This window comes from Salarias fasciatus, chromosome 22, assembly GCF_902148845.1.
Source record: "Salarias fasciatus chromosome 22, fSalaFa1.1, whole genome shotgun sequence".
Classification (NCBI taxonomy): Eukaryota; Metazoa; Chordata; class Actinopteri; order Blenniiformes; family Blenniidae; genus Salarias; species Salarias fasciatus.
Genome location: NC_043765.1, coordinates 8,272,005 through 8,294,909, shown reverse-complemented (window position 1 = coordinate 8,294,909; position 22,905 = coordinate 8,272,005). Strand labels below are relative to the sequence as shown.

General features: G+C 44.8%; 2 protein-coding genes across 4 annotated transcripts; both read left to right on the top strand.

The window, feature by feature from the left end:
* Positions 1 to 3,357: 3,357 nt before the first annotated feature.
* LOC115409554 (glyceraldehyde-3-phosphate dehydrogenase-like) lies at positions 3,358 to 11,052 on the top strand. Its single transcript, XM_030120787.1, has 12 exons — positions 3,358 to 3,420; positions 3,554 to 3,601; positions 8,641 to 8,740; positions 8,819 to 8,928; positions 9,004 to 9,094; positions 9,243 to 9,358; positions 9,514 to 9,595; positions 9,850 to 10,001; positions 10,073 to 10,151; positions 10,249 to 10,332; positions 10,497 to 10,594; positions 10,718 to 11,052. The coding sequence occupies exons 2-12, from the start codon at positions 3,579 to 3,581 to the stop codon at positions 10,785 to 10,787; spliced, it is 1,005 nt and encodes a 334-aa protein (XP_029976647.1). The 5' UTR covers positions 3,358 to 3,420; positions 3,554 to 3,578; the 3' UTR covers positions 10,788 to 11,052.
* A 1,550-nt stretch (positions 11,053 to 12,602) lies between these two features.
* On the top strand, positions 12,603 to 22,758 carry iffo1a (intermediate filament family orphan 1a). 3 transcript variants are annotated; one of them, XM_030121210.1, is made up of 9 exons: positions 12,603 to 13,676; positions 19,804 to 19,864; positions 20,061 to 20,156; positions 20,774 to 20,914; positions 20,988 to 21,175; positions 21,276 to 21,393; positions 22,145 to 22,234; positions 22,338 to 22,468; positions 22,584 to 22,758. In XM_030121210.1, the coding sequence occupies exons 1-9, from the start codon at positions 12,694 to 12,696 to the stop codon at positions 22,735 to 22,737; spliced, it is 1,962 nt and encodes a 653-aa protein (XP_029977070.1). In that variant the 5' UTR covers positions 12,603 to 12,693; the 3' UTR covers positions 22,738 to 22,758. The 3 variants fall into 3 exon arrangements, with proteins under 3 accessions (XP_029977070.1, XP_029977068.1, XP_029977071.1); XM_030121208.1 differs by having other exon boundaries at positions 22,139 to 22,234; XM_030121211.1 differs by lacking the exon at positions 22,584 to 22,758 and having other exon boundaries at positions 22,139 to 22,234; positions 22,338 to 22,472.
* Positions 22,759 to 22,905: the final 147 nt, after the last annotated feature.

Here is a 22,905-nt window from a genome sequence, read left to right as displayed (position 1 = left end):
GCTCAGCTCACTGTCGTCCCCCCAAATGTCACACCCTTTGACATATTGAGTCTATATGAAGAGAGCAGAAGGTCGCTGGTCATATTTATAGACTGACCTTTACTTCACCCTCTGCTGACTGACTTAAAGGACTGCATGTTCATCAGCCGACGGCGCGAGAAGGTTCTGACACATTGTGAGCTCTGAAACGCCCCATTTACTCATGATGATATGTAATCTTTAACACAGATAATGATATCCAGCCCCCAGCAAACACACACTCTCTCCATTTAGAAGAAAATGTTGCAAAAACCATTGTGATTTCAATTTAACCCTTTAGTGTGCATTCACTGGACTACTGGAAAATAAAAACATTTCCTCTCTGGAGTGTTGCTCAGAGCTCTGTAAAGATCATATTGATCACAGTTACTAGTTTAAAAACAAAAAGTGACTAGTTTATTGGGGAAGTTACTCTTGCATTACTTTGAAAACTCTTACACAGTCTTGAGATTACACTACTCTCTGGATTTACTCAATAATTCCCCTAAAGTTATATCAGTTCGTGGAAGGAAGATGCTCTAGAATCTGGATCTCAAGTCTTCTTGAAACAACCTCACGGAGATACCGTTTGTGAAAACAGGCTAATGTCCATTAAAAAGCTGCTCATGCATCACAGCTTCAGTTTCTGTTTAACATCAGCGGTGGCCGAGCGTTTACGGCGTTGCTTTAACGGAGGCCAACTTCTGTTAAACGGTGGTGAGCGGTGGTGAACAGTTACGAGCGGTGATGGATTTTTTTCACCGCTCCAGGGACGCTCCAGCAAAGTTCGGGCGGTGTGACTGGGCCCTTAGTGAACATGAGTCCAGTGGAATAGTAGCCGCTCTTTGGGGCCAGCAGCTTTGCATAATCCTAAAAGAACCAGCAGCTCCTCAACATCTGTTTTCATGGTGAGAAACGCAACAAAGCTGAGGCTTCAAATATGTAGTGTTGCTAAAGCGATGACAGTGGTTAGTCGCCTTAGCTTGCCTTCTTTTGCTCCTTGTAACTCTGGCTTCCTAATGTGAGAGTGTATGTCTTTCTTGTGTGAGACGGGCTGCCCACAGTTCGCAGGGACTGTCTTCGGTGCCCAGCAGCTGTGACCTGGACAGAGCAGGAAAGAGGATGCATTATTCACACAGCACTCGTCACAATCGCCCAGACAGTTTATTTCTATAAACTTTATGTTTATATGTCATTCCTCATTTGAATCGAGGACTTCACTTCTGCTCAGAAACAATGACAGTTGCTGCAAAAAGACAACAGTGTGCAGTTTGCACTCTTGTCTGTCCTACAGTCCAAAAAGCAACATTTGAGGCTGACTGCTGATTCCACATTTCCCTGTGGGTGTGACTCTGACTGTGTATATGTCTGTGTTGGATGCTGACCTGTCTCGGTTGTATCCTGCAATCCTGAGTTGGATAATGTGGCAACGAAGGTTGATAGCTTCACAAAAAATTTAATTTGAACTTAAAATCCTTGAGCGTTCATTCTCCAGTAAGCTGTCCTGGATTCGGTCCAAAACATTGGGGTGGTTCCACCCGTGACATTTTATCTTAGAAGCGACACCATCCCTGCTACTTATCCCTTCTCCTCAAACATTTATAATATATTCTCCGAAATGTCAGTGCTGTGGAAATATCCTCTGAAGCTCTCCTATCCGTTCAGCCGGATAAATCACCCAGACTACGTGATCAATAAAAGAGCGGACAGATGCTGCTCCATTGTGTCGACAGAGTGTAACGAGTGTGAGACGTGGTGTTTGGAGATCTGGCAGACCTGCAGACGGATTATCCAGAAATAGACTTGGACAGGCTCTCTGTAGGAGTTAGGCTGGGGACGAACAGCACTGTCACTCAGATCAAACATTACAACAATAGATTTATTTTTCTCCCCTTGTTGTGCTGGCTGATGACAAAATTTTTTCATTAACTATCTCCCAAAAGTATATCTCACATGCTGTTTAGGAATTATCCAGACACCTGTTTCCCCAATATGTAATCAGAGCACATTGTCATTGAAGTGAAATGATCAGGTCATGCTCTGTTTTCTTCCATTTTGTGCACTGTCTGCATTGATTGGGAATTTTTTTTATTTTTTATTTTTTTTAAGCTGTGTCAATAGAAGAAGCCAATGGGCAGAGTGTATGAAACTGCCCTGCAGTGGGACTGTGTTTAAAGCTGAGTGAACCCAGCGTGGCATTTCCTCTCCTCTCTGTACGTGCATGCAGCAGCAGATACCACACCACCACATGACCCACAGTCATACAGTGAACATGAGACTGGACAGGAGGGCTGTGAGGAGGCCTTTACAGCTCTGATTTTGGACTGAGGTCCAGTTTAAAGATCAGGTGCATCTGGTTTCCATCAATGTTTTGACCTCTAAGGATTCGTTGCATGTGGCTTTTGTGCTGACAGTGCAGAAACAGTTTAGCTTCCACTTGCAGCAAATACAAACATAATACAAAACCATGATAGATGCATGTCTGTCATCCGATCTACAGATACCTGGAAAAATCATGTCATGTGTGTTGTTGTGGGATGTATAGTTACATCATTTTCAATATGGTCACCACCTTTTGCTGGTTACAACAACAAAAAGAAATCCGGTTATTATGTACTGTGCATCATGCAGATCAGACCTGGGCGTCATGAGGCCCAGGCCCCTGACGTGGCCCTCTGGATATAACTGAGAAATTGTAAATAAATGAAGGTTATTGTGCATGATGCATGCAGTAATTTATTAGATTTAAATGGTCAAACTGTTCACATTATTGGCCACTGAGTAATGAAATCAGTGAATTAGTGAATGTGATTTGCCAGCCCCTGATATAGGCTGTACTGTACATTCTGACTTGAACAGAATTAACAAACGCGCTAATTTTAGCTCATGTAAGTTAAGGTCAAGTGGAAGCTTTACGAAACTTCTTGCTAGAAACCAAACAAACCAGTGCTTTCATGCTGCTTATTTCATGTTGGAGAGTTAAATTTCATGTCAATATTTTTTTTTTCTACTCAGGCTTTGTTGAATAAGAAGCACACTGTTGATCCTCCACACAGGAACTACTTTCTGTGGTGGATGAATACAGTAGGTTGGAACAGGTGCTAAACGCATTTCACTGCATGTTATACTGTGTATAATTGAACTTCAAACAAGGTAATAATATTCACGGAAAAAAAATGTCACCAACAATCAAAAGGGGTTGGATGCTTGCGACATCTAACAGTAAAAGAGTGAATATTTCAACTTATGTTGAGGAACTTGACAGCGGGGCGGCGGAAGGGGGCGTGGCCTCGCCCCCCCCTGCTGCCAGGCGCGAGGATAAAAGCGCGAGTCTCCTGTCGCTCGTCCCCGCGCTCTCTTCTCCACTGAGGACAGGCAGACCGAGGAGCATCCACACACACGGTACACCTCCGAGACACACACACACACACACACACACACACACACTTGAAAGTGACTAACTGTTGATTTGGTTTGGATTTTGCTCCTTTTTGAGACAATAATGAATGAAACGTTGACTTTTCCTCCTTTGCAGTGAGGACTAGACCACATCAGTCAAAATGGTGAAGATCGGAATCAACGGGTGAGCTGATGTTCAATTACAAATACGATTTTAATTCATTAATTTGTTTTATTCATCCCGTCATTAAAAGTCTCATAATGATCATAATGGATGCACTGTTAGCTCAGCAGCACAGAGGTCATTCTCCAAACTTTAAGTGGAAGTTTTGTCTCTCTGAGCCTCTTTTGAGTCTTTTTTTTTATGTCATTTTATTTGCTTGTGTCACTTTTTTTGTCTGTCACTTCAAAGTGACTTAACATGTGTTCAGTCTCTGTCATTCCCTGACCATACTGACACTTTTAACATTTTGTGGGGCAGTAAACGGCTAATTCACAAACAAAACAACTTAAAACTCAACATTACAAAGCCAAAAACCTAGTTAATTAGCATTGTAATGATTCCTTTATTTGAAAATGTGTCATATCTTATGTTGGTTTGGTTTGTGTTTAAATCTCTTTAGTTTCCTGGTTTTCTCTGTTCTGTCATTCGATAGACGTTTCTCATGAGTTTTATCTAAAACCTGGAGGCTGAAGCCCTCTGGAGATATCTGACAAGTTAAGAAGCACTGAGCAGACATAGTTTATCTTTTTCGAATGTAATGTTGAGACCTTGTGTGATGTAAGGCCAGGAAAGATTTAATCTCCTTCAATAAATGATATTAAAAAGCACCCAGTAGTTTTACAGGCAAAGAGTGGAAGGCCTTCAGGCACAGAGGCGTCCCACAATGTTCCTGTTACTTTTCAGTCTTTATTTAAGAAATCTTTTTTATTAAATCCACTTCTGCGGTGGAAACTAGGTCTTTCAGTTAAAGGATGTAATTTCTCTGTGAAGTTCAACAGCTTTGAAGCTGTAAAAAAAAAAAAAAAGTCAAAGTGAGTTTCCTTGTTTTTCACAAATCGTTTGGGTTTAACATCTATTCAAAGTTAAAACTGTTACATAAATAATCATTTGAGATGACCAATGCTGCAACTGGCAAAAATGAAGGAAATGTTATAGATTGCCAAAATGTCCTTGTTAGTATTTTGTTTAATTTTGTTGAAAATAAACAAACTTAACAATTTGTTTCTGAATCATGATGATTCATCATGATTACATGATGGCTAAAGCAATATTTCCTGAGATAGTGATTTTGAGTGATCTAACAATACTGAAACTCAAAATTCAAATGCTAAGATTGATTTGATTAAAAATAATGATCAAAATAACTGGTAAAGTTTATAGTAATAGTAAATAAATATGCTGTCTGGAAGCCAGTATGAAAATAGACACGGCAGCTGTTGCATCCACAAAGTAGAGCAGGGATTTTTATTGATGCTTGAGTTGTTGAAGAAAATAATTAACAAACATACGTTTATTAAGATGTGGCTGTGGGCTTGAATTATTCCAAAAGTTAATCTTAACCATAGGCTGGACACTACATGCTGGATTTAGGTTAAACTCTGGCATGCTAATCCATACCACTGTTTAAAAACTCCTCCAAATATTGAAAATGTGTTTAAGTATTTTTCAAGCTACTGAAATTCTAAACTGAATCTTGCATTAAAAGTTTATTTTTTCACTTGAGATGATTATATTGACTTTATATCTGAAACCACCATTCGAGATGCAGTTTCCAAAAATAGACATTTATTAGAATTTCCTTAAAGAAAAAAAATTTTTCAAAGCAAAATAAATGTAGATTTCAAGTTGAAGGTTTTTAGAAATTTGTATGAAATTACCAAAAGTTGGAGCTAAACTGTTTTAGCTAAACTGTTTGTGTTAAATGTTTTGTCATCTTCTGGTACTTCACTGCTTCATGGGTTTAAAATGATGAGACAGTGATCGAGCTTTGAAGGAGTTAAAACATCAGATGAATCTGTGAGGAAGAAAAAGCCACTGAAATGAGATATACACGTCATTTTTCAGCATCTGAGGGGGATTTAGTGTTTGTTGCAGAGGTGATCTGCAGTCTTGCCCCGGCCTCTTCTCTTCGGAGACTCTCGTCTGAATGCAGGACGGGACTCTGGACCCGTCTATTCTCTGGTTATTTATAGTCCGGCGCTGTTGTGGTGTCACGGTTGGCATCCCTCCCCTCCTCTCCTTCCCCTTTCTTCGGCACCCTTCAGGCCTCTCCTCTCGCCCTCTCTCTGTCTGTATCTCTGCTCCCTTCAGCTGTCACATTCCTTTTATTCTCCCCTCGTCTAATTTTAACTCCCTAACCTTTCCTGCTGAAGTTCAGAGATCATGCCAGCCTGCCTGGTGTGTGCAAGTGTCCGCCTCTCAGACTTTCTCAGATTGCTGGTGAAACTCCTTCTCTCTCTCTCCTCCTCCTCCTCCTCCTCGCTGGAGCAGCTGGAGGGAGATTTAACTCCATGCTGGGCCAGCACCAACAGCAGCTGGGCTGAGGTCCATTTTGGCCTTATGGCTGCTTGGTGGTTTCCAGAACTCACCGTGGAAATCCACATGCCCGTCGGCAGGTTTCCTCAGGATCCTGTGAGAGCTGGCACAAATTAATTTGAAAGCACCTTTATTCAGGCGTCATTGTTAGAGGATAATTTTTTTTTTTTCTGCAAACAGCCTCTAATGATCGCTCGGGGCGAAGCAAGACGAAGAAAATGACACGCAGAGCTTTATTACAAATCCTCATTTCTATTGTAAATCACCTTTGTCTTAGCTTGCTTTTCATATTTCAATAAAACTTTTCAGTTTCCTTAAACTATGAGTCACTAAAGGTGCAGAACACAAACCAGATCCTGCTTGTGGTCTGCAGGGTTTATTTTTCCTTTCACCTTCTTACACCCTAAAGATTCTGCATGTTAAAGTAGTTTTCAAGCTTCACTCAAAGGAAAGTGGACACGAGAAGAGAGACAACTGGATGAGGATAAAAAAAGTTTGTGACAGGTGTGTTGGTGTGGCGGGTGGCCTGTTCCTCTCATGTCAAGCCGAGCGCCTCCTGTTGTGTAACACTGCTTCATATTACACACTTCATGTGTGTCGCTGAGGAAGAACAGTGTGACGCTTCGCCCGGTTACAAGTCATAATTCTACACCGAGTCCAAAATAAGATCCGCTACCGTTTAAAAGGTCAATGTGGACGTGAAAATCCTTTAATCTATCTTGCGTTCCTGCTTTATCCAGGCCAGAGTTGCTAATTAAAAAGTGACATGTCTGGAAAAGAACACTTGGGAAAAGTGCCGTTGGTTTTGAAGTTATTAGTGTTGATAAATGCGAGAACTGCTCAGTGTTGATTCTTAGTGTTCGTCGTCTCCGCTCCAGTTTCTGATTCTCTTGGAAAAAAGCTTCTCAAAGCAGCAGAGGTCAGGAGGACATGACGGGGACAGATCTTTAGGTTACGTCTCTGCTCTTTGCAGATGATGTTGCTCTCTTGGTGCTATCACAGAGCGCTCCCAGCATGCACGGGAAGCAAATGAGGATTCAGGTCACCACCTCGGAGTGTGAGTCCATGGTCTTGTCATGGAAAAAGATGGAGGTCAGGAGTGATAAGAGGTGGTGCGCCTCGCTCTTCCGGATGGAATCGGGAGCTCAGAAGTTTTGGAGAAGCTTAACGTGAAGCAGCTGCTTGCTCTTATCAAGAGGAGCCAGTTGAAGTGGTTCTAGCATCCGGTTAAGTTCACCTCCCCTCCCCGACCGGATGGCCAATTTATATTTACATCCCTTCACCTTTTGGTTTGAAGCTCTTAAGTCTGGAAAAAACTTAAGCATAAACACACATAAATAAATACAGATTCTGATACAGTGTCCTCAATGATGGCAGAAATTCCCCTTTAACAAGATTCAACAAGAAAAAACCTTATATTGGTTTCAGATTATTTTCAGAAGTGGACAATTAAAAAAAAAAAAAAAAAAAAGTAAAAAGCTTCCTTACTTTTTGAAACTGGAGCCGCTTACAGTTGTGTTTAGTCTGGTAAAAAAATTTGAAGGGAAGCATAATGTAAAGTAAAACATCTGACATAATGTGGCCTTTAAAAAAAAAAGAAGCTTGTTTTATATAAATTAATATTTTATCACTATGATTCATAGATTAAATGGTTTATTTGGCTACAGGAATTACTTCCTGATTTGTCAACGTTCACAAGCAGCTGGGAAAGTCCATATAATACATTAAAATCACCTTTTTCACTGACGATGTGACCGATTTGCTGTCGGTCACATCTTCAGCTACTATACACCAATACTGACAATTTTAGATCACAGGAGGTTCCAGTGTTAAATTGTAACGTGAGGGAGGGAAGAAGCTCACTCCAGCCTCCTTTCTCAAACTTCACATGATATGGGACCCTTCCTCTGCTCTGCTGGACACTCAGTGAAGTGGTGAATATGTCAAATAAAAGCCTGTCCCCCTCGGTTGGCTCCGCTCTCTGGTTCCAGGCCCCTCGCTGGTAGAGCCACCATGACGGCTCCCATATTAGGCAGAAACAGTCTTTCCACTGCGGCTGCCAGCTATTGTTATCTTCCTCCCAGGCTGGAGAGCCTTGTATGGAGCAGCCATCCTCTGTGGTGAGCCCTCCTCACGGTTATTGGTGGTTTGCTGCCACCTGCTGGTCAGAGAGGAGATGGAAGGAAGGAAAGAGCTGTCTCATAAAAGATGAGAAAAGCTTCATGAATAATTCAGTTTGGACAAACGGAGGGCTTTGAGCCTCCGGCACATCACAGGGATTTGGCCGGCTTTACAGCAAAGGATGCAGTCTTCTCCAAGTGACTGCACGTTTCTCATCCCGACGCCGGGAGTTCAGCTCGGCATTGACTTCCAACTCCAAACTCTCAACTTTGCACCGTGCTGTTTATGAAGTCGTGAAAATTCAAAGGTTTTCATCAGGTGGAAACGTGTCTCAGGGGTTAAAGGTTTAGACGTCACTGCAGAGTTGAAGTTGTAAATCAAAAGCTAAAACAGCTGATCAGTGTTGACGTTACGCCATTGCTCAGCCTCATGCTACATGCCATGGAGACATTGTTTATTGAAAAGCTCCTCCAGTGATCTGTGAGGGGCTTCAAGATTAAAGCTGAGCATTGTGGGAACTTGATGCCTCTTCCTCACTGACCTGACCGTCACCTGTGTTTCAGATTCGGACGTATCGGCCGTCTGGTGACCCGTGCCGCCGCCAAGGGTGGCAAGGTCGAGGTGGTAGCCATCAACGACCCCTTCATCGACCTGGACTACATGGTGAGAGGACTTCCTGTTTGTGCTGAAGACTGAAAACTGCTTTTCAGTGATTTTAACTCCAATGTTTTTCCTCCGCAGGTCTACATGTTCAAGTATGACTCCACTCATGGTGTGTGGAAGCACGGAGACGTGAAGGCCGAGGGCGGCAAGCTGGTCATCGGCAACATGCACATCAACGTCTTCCACGAGTACGTACCCGTCTCGGTCTTCCAGGGTTTTTCCCCGTCGGCTCTCTGACCTCCTGCGTCTTTCCTCGCTGACAGGAGAGACCCCGCCAACATCAAATGGGGCGATGCTGGCGTCGACTACGTCGTGGAGTCCACCGGTGTGTTCACCACCATCGAGAAGGCCTCCGTGAGTGAGCCCGCCGCCACAGACTGAATGACCTCCTGATCCTGATGATATTTGAAAACTTACTTTGGACAGCTGGTGGAGTTCCATCCTGTTCCTTCATTTAAAGATGAAAACATGATCTCATGTGTCGTCTTGCTTTCCCCTCCAGGCTCACCTGAAGGGCGGCGCCAAGAGGGTGGTGATCTCTGCCCCCAGCGCCGACGCTCCCATGTTCGTCATGGGCGTCAACCACGAGAAGTACGACAACTCCATGAAGGTTGTCAGGTGAGCGTGATCTCCTGCTGACAGAGTCGTTTGAGTGGTTCAACAGCTTTTCTGGTGATCCAGTGTGTTTTATTTGTTGCTCTGTAAACAAACCAGGATTAGCCGGTGCAGGTGACATCATTATTTTTTACATATTTCTTGTTTTGTCTCTACAGCAACGCCTCCTGCACCACCAACTGCCTGGCTCCCCTCGCCAAGGTCATCAACGACAACTTCGGCATCATTGAGGGTCTCATGGTAAAGAACCGAAACTCTTCCACACAGCTGCCTTTTTGAACTATTAGAAATAATGAGAAATTTAGTTTAATGTCGGCTTTACACCATAAATACATGGAGGAAAGTTGGGTAGTGATCGAGACAGCAGCTTCACAGCTCATCAACTGATATCACCTGCAAAAAAAATAAACTGTAATGAAATTAGTGACACGGTTCTAATCAGTTGTGAATGTTTTACTGCCCGGAGTCATGTGCTTCTTGTTCCTGTCCTCCAGAGCACCGTCCACGCCGTCACCGCCACACAGAAGACCGTTGATGGTCCCTCCGGAAAGCTGTGGAGAGATGGCCGTGGCGCCGCCCAGAACATCATCCCCGCTTCCACCGGAGCCGCCAAGGCTGTGGGCAAGGTCGTCCCCGAGCTGAACGGGTACGGCTTTACGCTCCTGGAAGGAACCTTTAAAATGCTCGGACGGATTCTGATCATTTCTGTTCTCGCAGCAAACTGACCGGTATGGCTTTCCGTGTGCCCACCCCCAACGTGTCCGTCGTTGACCTGACTGTCCGTCTGGAGAAGCCCGTGAGTCCCGCCAACAACTTCTAGATCACAACACTCTCTTAAGTCTGAAAGTGTCCTTTAACGAAGAGTGCTCATCCTGTCTGGATCTCTGCTTCAGGCCAAGTACGACGACATCAAGAAGGTGGTGAAGGCCGCCGCTGAGGGACCCATGAAGGGATTCCTGGGATACACAGAGGACCAGGTACAGACCGCCTGGGGGGGATTAGTATGAACATGAATGAAACATGCATGTGTGCCCAGGAGCCACCAGATGGAGACAAAATCCTAATTCTTTTTTAAGTTCTCAATTCATTTCCCATTTTATATGATCAGTCATTCTGAGATCCTTTATCCGCCTGCTTTCAGGTCGTGTCCACAGACTTCAACAGCGACCCTCACTCCTCCATCTTTGATGCTGGCGCCGGCATCGCCCTCAACGAGCACTTCGTCAAGCTGGTTTCATGGTGAGTATCCAGACCTGTTGGGATTTCCTTTAAACGTCTGTAATGTTGCTCCCTCTGTTTATTTATTTATTTTTCGTTTTTTCTTCAGCCCTCCCTGACCTTTTGTCCTTCTTGTGTCTGCAGGTACGACAACGAGTTCGGCTACAGCAACCGCGTGTGCGACCTGGTCCTGCACATGTTCTCCAAGGAGTAAAGTCCTGTCAAGTCCAAACACGTAGTTTCTTCCCATGATTCCCTGTTCCTTCACCTGTAACTTGAAGCCGCGCCATCTGCTCCCGGGAGCAAACCCCTCCATGCCAAACGCAAAGCTGGTGATTTCAGGAGAACCGTCAAGCAAACCTTTTTATATGATGAAGTCACCGCTGGTTCGTTCGGCTGGAGGACCGGACATTTGATCTTCCACACATGCACAGTCGCTCCTTTGCACTTACTGTGACAATAAAGTCCTTCATTTGTGGGAAAAACTGTGTTTTTGATTTATTTTAAACTCGTCTTTCTCAGTACTGTAGGTCTGCATATTCTTCACTATGTTAATACTTCTTTTGATAATGTTTTGTCGTATGATAGTTTGAAATTGACATTCTACCATCAGCTTCTCTTTCTGTATCATTTGTCAGCCATCCAATCCTCACCCTGCTTTGAAAGCCCCAAGCAGACATCTGACCCTGACTTGAGTGCAGAATAATAATTTCTGGGACGACAGCCAAAAGACGGAGTGTGTGTGTGTAGTGTTTGCTGGAGGAGATGTGTCTCTCCAGATAACTTAATATAAACAATGTTTTACTCACTTGCTGTCACACTGGACAACTGGTAAACTAATCAGAGGCAGAATGTCACTGGTGGGCCTGTGATGTGTGGCATGTTTCACTCAGAAACCACAACAGGGAAACAATTCGTGGGTCAAGTTGACAAATAGAAAACTGAGATAATTTCTGACATTAATCTAATTCGTGTTTGAGGTTATGGTTCTGGATTTGCTGCACACCAGGAAAAATAACCTTTAGAAAATATTTTCAGAAAAGAATATTTCAATTCAGGGTACATTTAATGTTGATTTCTCATGGGGAAATAGTTGAATGATAAACAATATGGGCATGCTTAGTTTAAGATATGTTCGAGCTATTATGGACCAACGAGGGCAGACATGAATTGATATGATCTATTATTTTAGCTCACCGAACCTCTTTTTTTTTTTTAAAGGTATTGAAAATACTTTTTTTCCCAAAATTCCTGTTTGAATTACAATGGCATTACTTTATTGCACACGACAACATGATAACTCAGTATATAATACTAAGTTTCATGGACAAATAGGTTGAATTCACAATACATTTCTGGCAAATCTCCAACTAACCAGTGAGTTCTAATGATGTGTGAGATGTCAAAACCTGAAAAAAAAGATATATTTGACTTGAAGAGATGAATAAGTCAAACTACTGAACTTGCACCTGTACAAAAAGAATGAATTTCTTATTTTAGGAAACAATTATATGTCCGAATAACAATATGTTACCAGTATGAACAAATCTGAATCCTCAGGAATGGTTTAAATATTCTATGTTGAGCTGCTTCTCTCCTCTGGTTTTTACGGTATTTAAACCTCGTTGCTCCTCTTTCCGCCTCTTTACGGTCTTTCTCAGCCGCAGTCGTCCACTTGTGTTTATTTCTGCTCTCCTGCAGCATCGCTGCGCACTGCCTTTACTTCATTACCAGAATTGTCTTTTTCGTCCCAGACTTTAAGGTAGGCTGCTTAACTATTTATTCAAGCTGGGAAATATTCCCGAGGCCCTTTATTTTTGCAGAATTGGGTATTTTTCTGCAGGTGCGCATCGCCTCTGAGTCCTGCGTAAAAGTAGACTGGTTGATCTGCTGCAGGCTCCACGGCTGCGCTATTTTATGCACATTTTCCTGTGCAGTTTATTGCAATACTGCGTGAATATTTCTGTTTTTTGCTGTCCTCCCCTACTAAAGCGCCTCGTCTGACTTCGAGCCCGCCGCTCCTCTGCGCTCCGGGGGCTCGTCAGGAGGAATCAGGAAAACCAGGCTGTTGTTTTGACTCCGAATTACCTCCCGAGCTGAATCTGTGAAATTCCGGGTTCATGCCGGATTTCGAGCACTTCAGATTTTCCTACTCGAGCATGAATCCGGTCCTGGGGGAGAGCGGCTTCCTGGGCCCGCAGCTGCAGCATCACCAGATGCCGGGCCAGGCCGACTCCGCCATCCCGGAGCCGGGATACTTCCTCGGGGACCACGGTGGATTTGGCCCCGATGGGCTCTCCGGGCTGGATCTTGGGGCCCTCCCACCATCGGGCCTGGCCTACCTGCACCTGAGCTCGCCCCTGCACCGCGTGCCGCCCGCGGCCACGGCGCTGCGCAACGACCTGGGCTCCAACATCAGCGTGCTGAAGACCCTCAACCTGCGCTTCCGCTGCTTCCTGGCCAAAGTGCACGAGCTGGAGCGCAGGAACAAGGTGCTGGAGAAGCAGCTGCAGCAGGCTCTGGAGGAGAACAGCGCAGGGGACGGCCACCACAAGCCCCTGACCAAAGACATGGGGGTCCAGACCGGATTCATCGGGCCCATCCCAGGCAGGCCGGGCCACATGCCGCTCCACAACGCCAACAGCTCGGCCTACCTCCCCGGCGGCCTCCTCTCCCCCACCCTGAACCCCCCTCCCCTCTGCGACAACAAATACCTGCCGGGGAACAACCTGAACGCGGATTCCAACTCCAACTTCTCCGTCAGCCCGGCGCTGAGTCCCAGCGACCCCACCAGGACCATCGCCTCCAACATCAACGAGAGGTTCTCCGCTCACACCGGGACCGGCACCACCAGCGGGGCCCCCCACCCGGCCCCCCCGCCTCCTCCGCCGCCCCCTCCGCGCTTCCTCCCCGGCACCATCTGGTCCTTCAACCACACGCGCCGTTTCGGCGCCGGGAGGGAGTCGTGCGTCGCGGGACCGGGCGTCTCGTGGACGCACCCGGACGGGGTGGGGGTGCAGATCGACACCATCACGCCGGAGATCAGGGCGCTGTACAACGTGCTGGCCAAGGTGAAGAGGGAGAGGGACGAGTACAAGAGGAGGTGAGGAGACGGCTGAGGGGATCACACTGGAGGTGTGGTGATTTCATCTGATTGCCTTGCGCAAATAAGGGATCCGTTATTTGCGCAAGAAGCATGCAATGATCAGTCTGTCAGTCACTCTGGGCTCGATCTTGCACATTCCTTTTTTAAATTTTGCAGAAGAATTAACTAATAATAATGAAGGATCCATTATTGCACAAGTTTTCATGATCTTAGACGAATCATTCGCACTGATGCACCTTTTGACTCTGGTTAATGCTAAAAATGCAAAACTTTACATTATATTTATACCTGATGAAGACTGTAAACCATAACAAAAAAAAAAATATCTGTGAAACTGAGAACATCCTGACATGGGGAGTCAGTTCTCCAAACTTCACTGTATCTTCATGGAGTGACCAAGACTGCAGCAGATGACCACAAACTGAAGGCCAGGCTGTCTGCAGCACTGAGATGTGGTCATTTTAAAAACAGAAGGGACCTGAGGGCCCACTGCAGCCTGCAATCATTTATTTAAATTGCTTGGCAGCATTTTCTGATACAACAATGACTCATGGGCCAAATATGAAACCAGCCTTTTAACTGATTATACTTCTGGCATTTAACATTCTCTTCAGTAAAGAAAAATGATCGAAAGTAACACAAGATAGCAAGTGTGTGCAGAAAATGCCCTCTCCATGCTCGCTTTCAGGCTCTGCTCTTGGAATTTAATTCTGTAAATGGCCCTTTGTGGAAAAATAGACTTGCTTTAAAGAGAGGTTGGAGATGCTTTTCGGATGTGAATTCTTTATCAAGGTCCACGACTGAAGTGATGCAGCTTCTGCTGAACAGCAGAATCGTAAATTTACAATCAAATGCACTCAGAGAAATACTTTTTTATTGTGCAAGAACATTAAGTAGTTATTGATAGTGCTCCATATGGATTCTCTGAGTGCTTTACCTCACTGAGGCCTTATTCTGAACCACTTTGAATGACACTGCCTCATCCTGACGCTCGCAGGGAGAACATGCTAACTCCAGAGCTCTCACCCATCAAACTGTCTTCTGATCCTGCTTTATCAGAAATAAGGTCAAACGCAACACAGAGAAAGTTCAGCCAGAAACCATCTTCTGAGGTTGTCCAGCATCTCCAGTCAAAAACCCCGCAGTTTAGTTTTAATATTCTTCACATCTCTTGCATTTTGTTTCTCTGCTGCTTGTTCTGGAGTCTCTACATCTGAACTTCCTGCTCTGATCCCTGACTAGTCAGATGCTCAGCAGCGTTTCCAGTCGAGGTTTAATAAAGGCGACTCAAAGTGACCGTGTGGGGCTGCTGGACATCAGGACGCCCTCTAAAGTGCACTGTGTTAATGTGTGTGTTTATAAAATGAAGCCCACGTTGCAGTGTGAGGCCCTACTGCTTATAGAGCTATTATCTTTTTTATGTATTTTCTCTGAAGAAAAACTGGTTTTACTTTAGAACTGAACTTTGTCATGTTGCAGCATGAGGTTTGACAAATTGAACAAGGGTTAGGGTTAGCAACAAGATGAACCACGACTGACATAGACCACTTAAGAATTTAAAGTAAGTTTTAAACACCTAATACATATGTTTCCATAGTGGATTTAGATTCCTAACTTTTGTAGCGAACAAGTATGAAACAGAAAAACAACTGGTTGAGCTGCAGAAAAAGAAAGTTTGACAAACTGTCATTAATACAGAGTAAACAGTTCGTGCTGTGGCGCTGTTGGATACATTATTGGTTCCACGGATCGATCCCTCTGAGAAGCTGTAACCTGAAGCTCAGCGAGCTCGGCTGATGTGATGAGGGGGACGGTTTGTCTCCGCGCGACGGGTTTCTCTGACTGTCTCTGTCCTTTTCACGCCCGTGTCCGGGCAATGAGGGTGCTGCTGCAACCCAGTGAGCAGGATCACTTCGTGGAAAGATTCGCTCTGCAGGAATCATTTTCAGAGCTGCATTTGGCTAATCGGTTTGTCCTGAGGCAGACGCTGGAGTGCAATCGATGCAGGAGCTCAGTGTCATAAAACTGGATGAGTTTTAACATTTCATCACTGACATGACCGGTGCAAACATTCAAACTCAGCTGAACATGCGATAAACAATGACATTGTTCAGTGTTTCAGTGTTGTTATTATTATTCTTAAATACATGGTACTTTGATGATGATGTTTGTTTGTTTGTTTTTTAAAAGAGAACAACTATACTTCTGCAATTAATCACACTTCTTTTATTTTTAAAATTCTGTCATTTTAAACTTCCAGAGCATGAAGGCGTCAGTGGATCCTTTGAGGGTGCTCAGTGTCGTCCTTAATTCATATATCGGGACATTTCATGAGGTCAGATCTATCAGTTTACAATGAGAAAGTTTAAGTTTGAAGATATTTGTGTTTAGTGATGGCATTTGATGATTCAAAGTTACAAATCTCTAAGTTAAGTCATGTTTAATGTAGAAGTAACAAAAATCTCTCTTTTAAGTATTTCCAAACTTCTCAGCTGTTCTGATGAGTTCTTCCACTATTTTTTTTAACAAATTTTTCACAAGGATTTTCTTAAAGATACAGTGTGTAGATTTTTGTTGCAGTTCATCTGCAGGTTGTTGCCAGAAGCTTCACTGCTAGTTTATTTTCCTCCTTTCTCTAACCTGCTGGTTCTGTGGAAAATGAGTCTGATGCTTAAACATGTAGTTATTCTGTACCTTCTCTTGTCGTGCACCGTGTGTGTTTTATTTCCACCTCCGCCTGGTTCCTTGGCTGGAGCACTGAAACACGTTAACCCCGGGTTCAGAGCTGCTGTGTCCAGCTGAAAAGTCCTGACCCGGCTGCTTCCTGCCCGGCCTGCTGAGGCAGGGCGGCCCTGCAGGACAAACCTTCAGCCACATCGATCTGACTGAACGGAGTCACTCTGACCTGCGTGTGCCGTCCACAAAGTGCTTATCGGGCCGGCTTTTACTGCTGCTCTCAACTGACATCCATCCGTGTCTGAAAGCTGCAGGCGATGAAACGTTTCCTCTGACCGGCGTCAGATCTGTTGTGATGTTTGGAGGAGGAGGAGCTAGACGATCGGCTGTGGATAATCTCCCCCTGAAGGCGACACCTGAAAGAGGAAGTAGGAAGATAATTCTACGTCAGCCACTTAGCCATAACTCAGCCAGAAATGATTTGTTTCTGCAGCTCCTGTTTTAATGGAAAATTATCCCACAGAGTTTAACATTGTTTCACTCACAGCCAGTTGAAACAAAGCCCGACATTTACGCGGTTGTGTTTCAGCAGTTTAAACGTGCCGCGTTACATTTCAGTCGGGTTTTACCTCGTTGCTTTTAGACTTTTATGCATTTTGAGTAATTGTCACTAAAAGATGACAACTTTTTCAACAGATTTTCTAAAACTTGACATGACATTACATCTGATTTAAAATGTTTAAACCACCCCTTTTAATTCCAGCTCACATAATATCTGATGATCCTCATTTCTGTCACTGTAGTTGTCACTTCTTTTTTAGCTTGCATGAAAAAACAGCTGCAGAAAAAGTTTGTCACTGAGAAAAACTGCAGAGAGAACATGCAAACTTCATTTGACAGGCTCTAACTGCAGATTACATAGCTTCGTTTTAAGATTTTTTTTTTTGTGAAAATCTCACAGCTTGCACTATTGAAGTCTGATTGCTTGTCAGTTAATTTGATTTCTTCCCATCTTTCTGATTTCTCTCGATCACTATTCATTCTCCTCCTGCTCCTCCTCCTCTTCCTCCTCCCTCCTCTCCACCTGCATTGCAGCTCCCTCCTTCGACCGCCAGCAGTGATGTCACCCGGTCTGAATCTCTCCCTCTCTGTCTCCTCTTTTGTGTATGGTTCCTCCTCCTCCTCCTCCTCCTCCTCCTCGCATCTCTCATTACATTTCTCCTTTTGCACATTCACTCTGTGTCACTCTGTCTTTCTTTTCGGCTGCCCCCTCTCCTCTGACTCCTCATCCATCTCCGTCCTCCAGCCTGCACACATTTCTTTTCACCCCTCCTCCTCCTCTCTCCGTCCCATCCCAGCCTCTGTGGCGTCAGACAGGCGCCAGTCGTCATCTTTACCGTCATCCTCACCCATCAGCACTTCATCACTGCCTCTGTTCAAGGCCGAAACATTTAAACTCACAGACATGAACTGATGGATATGATCGAGGCGGTGCTGAACTGAGCGTCATTCAGGCCTGTTAAAGCAGGAGGATTTCATGAAATTAGAGGAAAAATAAATGTTCTTTACTAGTTTTCTAATTGTGCCAATTAAACATGTGTTTCTGATCGTGGTCTGTCTAGTATGGTGTCTTCTGAAGTAGTTTATTCCAGTTAAAAAAAGGCAATACTTCACTAATTACTGAAAGTAAAATGTTACTAAGTTGTGCCCTTCAGATAAACTACCAACAGCCAGAGAAACTAACACCTATCATCATCATCTACCATCTTTCAGCACAGGGGATGGTGATTTAACATTTAACAAGTGTTACTTTCATTAGGATTGAGTTAGTTCAATATTGAGTAGAGTCATCTTCAGTAAGGAGTTTAGTAAAAAATAGCAACTGTCGAACTACAACCTCCCCACACCCAGATCAGAAGTCTTTAAAAGTTATTAACTTCCATCAGTAGTTGAGCCGCTGGGACAGAAACGCTGCTCTAAATCTTTGCATTTCTGCAGAGGACGTTTTAAGATTCACGTCATCCATTCATGACGTGCGTCTGCAGACGTGACGTCCTGCAGGGGCGCGGCGGTCCGCCCTGACGCTGCTCGGTAGCGACACAGCTCTGCGTCATCACACATGAAGCAGCTGCTGTGCAGAGCAGCGACGCCGCAGAGCCACGTGTGGAGACTGACAAACAGACGGCAGCCGCAAGGACGCCAGCAGCTCTCCGTCTGTCTGTCTCCTCGGTGTCACTGTCTGCCGGCTCCCTGGTCGCTGCAGCTCCGGTTCTGCTCTCCTATTAATCCAACTGCTTCAGAAGGAAAAATTCTCTCTGGAGTCACGTGCACGTGAAGCGTGCACACGACTCTCTTTGTTGACATGAAGTTAAACTGAGCGTCTGCATGTTGCAGCTTTATGTCAGCTGTTTTTTTTAATTGCTGCCAACATGCAAATATTAGAGTCTCTTCCATAAACTGATCTCACATGAACTCGAGCCAAGCAGTAATGTGTACGACAGCTGGAGGATCCATCGATCTGTGTTTCAGATGATCTGAACTAAAACTGAACTAATCCTTGATATGTAGTGTCCAAAAGTCACACCTGTTCTATTTATAGATTTTGTGGTTTTATTGCTATTCAGTGTGTTTTCTTGAGTGAGAAAGCTTTTCTGCAGATATGAATTGAAGAAAAAGCAGATTGGCTTTCATATAATGAATATGACCGACTGGGAAAACACAGCCTCTCCCTTTTTTTTGTTGTTGTTTCCTCATTTCTATCATATTGAATGCAGGTAAACATGGGTGTGTGTTTGTGTTTTTTTCAGTATCTCGACCTGTCCTGATTGTAGTTGACCTTTCAGAGTCAGCGAGAGTGGCTCCAGCACCCCTGAAGTTAATAAAGTGGACATTCGATCACACCTTTGATCAGAGTGGTTGGAGTCACGTCAGCGCACTTGTATATTCTTGTTGTAATATTTATGGCCAGACTGGACGAAGCAAACCTCACAATCCCGAATGTCACAATGCTCTGTCAGAGGAGGCAGCGAGCCGCTCCTCCTGCGGTGCAGCTTCTGTTTCCTCCGTTTATTTCTGTCTCCTCTCCATGGTTACAAGCCGAGAGCCGCTGGAGCCCGTCGTGCTCGCAGCGTGGTTACCGTGGTTATGTAACGCATGCTGAGTAACGCCAGCCGCGGTGGGAGGGGCTGCGATGCTGCGCGGCGAGGGTCTGTCAGGTAACCGCTGCTGGGTTATCTACCGCTCAGAGCTGCAGGCGGCGGATTATCAGGAAACTCTGACCTGGGAAAAACCAGGCCAAACACACCTGAGGCTGAACCAGGGGCTCCTGGGAAGAAATGTTGCGAAGCATCACGTCATCTTCCCTCCAGTGTTTGATTCATCTGTGAAGTGAATTGGCAGATTTGTTTATAGTCCTGATTTGTGTGTGCGTTTGTGTGTGTGTTTGCAGATGGGAGGAGGAGTACACAGCCAGACTGGACCTGCAGGAGAAGGTGGCTGAACTGGAAGAGGTAAAGACTGCTCCTCTATCCTCCATACTCACTATATGTGAAGGAAACCCACAGAGAACAACCCTATCAGGACTTAATGTTCCTGAAGTTTCTTTGGGTTTTTAAAGTTGATTCAAAGCGCTAAAGTCCTTCCTTTTCCTCTGGACCTCGGCGTAGTTCGCTGCAGCCGGGTTCTGATGCTGTCTTGGCTCCCTAGGACCTGCAGGAGAGCGAGGTGTGTCAGGACGAGCTGGCTCTGCGGGTGAAGCAGCTGAAAGCGGAGCTCGTCCTCTTCAAAGGACTCGTCAGTAACGTACGTTCCCCTCCATCTGCGCTCACCTTGTTTTTCCTCTGTGACAAATACCAGAAGCACTGTTTGTCTCAGATTCAGCTTTCTTTTAACTCGGGATTACGGTTCTTTTACTTTTTTAATGGATTATTATCTAAATTTGGGAACAATATACCAGAAAGGCCCTGATTTAATGAGAGAAGTTGAATTTCACAGTCATGCAAATCGATCTTCTGGATTGTGTGTTTACAGCTGATCTGAGTTTTCTGATCTCCATGAAAAGGACTTTTTGAGCTTTTCATACTGAAATCTGGAATTCCAAGTTCCTAGGACATCTGGAACACACTATAGATTGCTTTTTGTCTGAGATGATCATGGTTACAGATTTGTTCTGATTTAGAAAACAACACATAATAACTTTACATTAGGATGTAAAAAAGTGAACATCCTTCATAGTTCTTATGAAAATCAATGTTTTGTCTTTATACTGCCACCCTGTGGTTGTCTGTGCCATTACAACAGTGTAATCTTTCTGATCCTCTTCTGATGTCCTCTTGTAATTTAAAAAAGGCATGTAAAACTTTTTATTTTAATCTGATTGTTTCGAACAATCAGCAGGAGGAATGTTTTGTGTTTCTTAGGACCTGTCAGACCTGGACAGCAAGATCCAGGAGAAGGCCATGAAGGTGGACATGGATATCTGCCGCCGCATCGACATCACGGCCCGCCTCTGCGACGTCGCCCAGCAGAGGAACTGCGAGGACGTCAGCCACATCTTCCAGGTGTGTTTATCGATAGGATAAACCTTTTGGCTCATCTCCGCTCTCTGGGAACTCACCAGGCTCCTCCCAGCAGGTCCCAACGCCGCCGTCCACTCTGAGCCGCCGGGTCCGGAAGCAGAGCGGCCAGTCGCAGAAGAGCGCCGACGGAGACGAGCTGAGCATGTCCGAGAGCGAGGGGGGCGGAGCCAAAGACGAGGAGTCGTCCTGCAGCACCTCGGCCAATCAGATCAACGAGCAGATGCAGAGGATGCTGAACCAGCTGTAGGTGCTTTTCTGCTGGAGGACATGATTACTGTCTACGTTAAACGTTCTTTTAACTTACTGTGTGTGTGTGTGTGTGTGTGTGTGTGTGTGTGTGTAGGAGGGAGTGTGAGTTTGAGGACGACTGTGACAGTCTGGCCTGGGAGGAAACTGAGGAAACTCTTCTGCTCTGGGAGGATTTCCCTGGATGTGCTCTGGGAGTGGAAACACAGGGGGAGGTACACACACACACACACACACACACACACACACACACACACACACACACACACTCACACACAAACACACAACAAATGACAATGTCACTGTGGATCATGCGAAAGAAAGTAATATTTCAACAAAAGATTGAAAAAGGCCCAACAGCAGCAGCTCAGTTCAGGTAAAACACTGACTGTGAGCTCTCTGTCTGTGAAGCAGCATCCGGTCTTATTAGCTGGTCTTTGTTAAACTTCTCATCGTCACAAGTCTGTGTTTTTAGGCCACATTTGAACTATTTGATTTGCCTTTGTTTTGCTTGGCTATATGTTGATGTTTGAATGCAGGTCAGGCCACTTTTGGATGTTTTTTTTTTTTTTTTTTGTTAATTTATTGGATTTTGATATATTTAAGAGTGATAGGTTTCAGATTAGGCTGGAGAATGATGTCTGACTGCTGTTTAGTTTTTTGTGTGTATAAATGATTCTTTGCATTGTTTCAATCTGATCTTTGGCCAAAGATCAGACCAAATTTTATGGATTTTTTTTTATCAGTTGGGTAGTTTTAATCTACTTTAAAGCATGAATTTGGTTGCTTATTGAAGTGGATTTTGATTGATTTAAAGATGTTTATTAGCTTCTTTTAAAGTAGCTTGGTTTTCCTGTCTCTCTTTACCTGCTTCATTCTGGGCCTCAGCGTGGTTTTTAGCTGACGTGTGTTTTAGGTGATTTTCCAAAATGGTGATTTATTGATATTTGACCACTCCAGCTGCAGGAGGAGTCCATCGAGGACGTCATCAAAGACACAGAGAGTCTATTTAAGTCCAGAGAGAAGGAGTACCAGGAAACTATCGACCAGATCGAGGTGAGGCCGATCAGACTCCGCAGCGGTGCACTCAGACTGTTGGAATTGAACCAAACAGCAGTGATGAAGGGACTTCCCGTCCTTCTCTCTCTCTCTCTCTCAGCTGGAACTGGCCACAGCCAAGAGCGACATGAACCGCCACCTGCACGAGTACATGGAGATGTGCTCCATGAAGAGAGGCCTGGACGTCCAGATGGAGACGTGCAGGAGACTCATCACGCAGAGCGGAGACAGGTGACGACCGCAGGGAGAAGCTCTCAGTCTCAGTCTCAGGACTGTTTAGTGTTTTGGCGGACAACAGGAATTTTAATTTCTTTAGTTTTACAGTCGTTTGTTGAACTGATTGCAGAAAGTCGACGTCGCTCATCCCGCTCATGGTGGACGACTCGGACGTGGAGGAGAAGGACAGGAAGAAGCCGACTCCGCCCGGCGACTCTGAGAGCCACGACTCCTGCTGCGACGTCAACGCCGCTATCCCGCCTCTGACCTGGAGGAAACCCTAACACACCTCCATGGAAAACACACCAGACCTTCTTCAAAACGACGTCTCTGAGATTTTAGACAAATAAATTCACGGTAGCAGCCGTAAAGCTCTTCGCTTGACCTTTCAGCATCTCCAAAGTCACCCAGTCTGCAGTCCTCAAGCATCTTTACAAACCCAGATTTTTGCT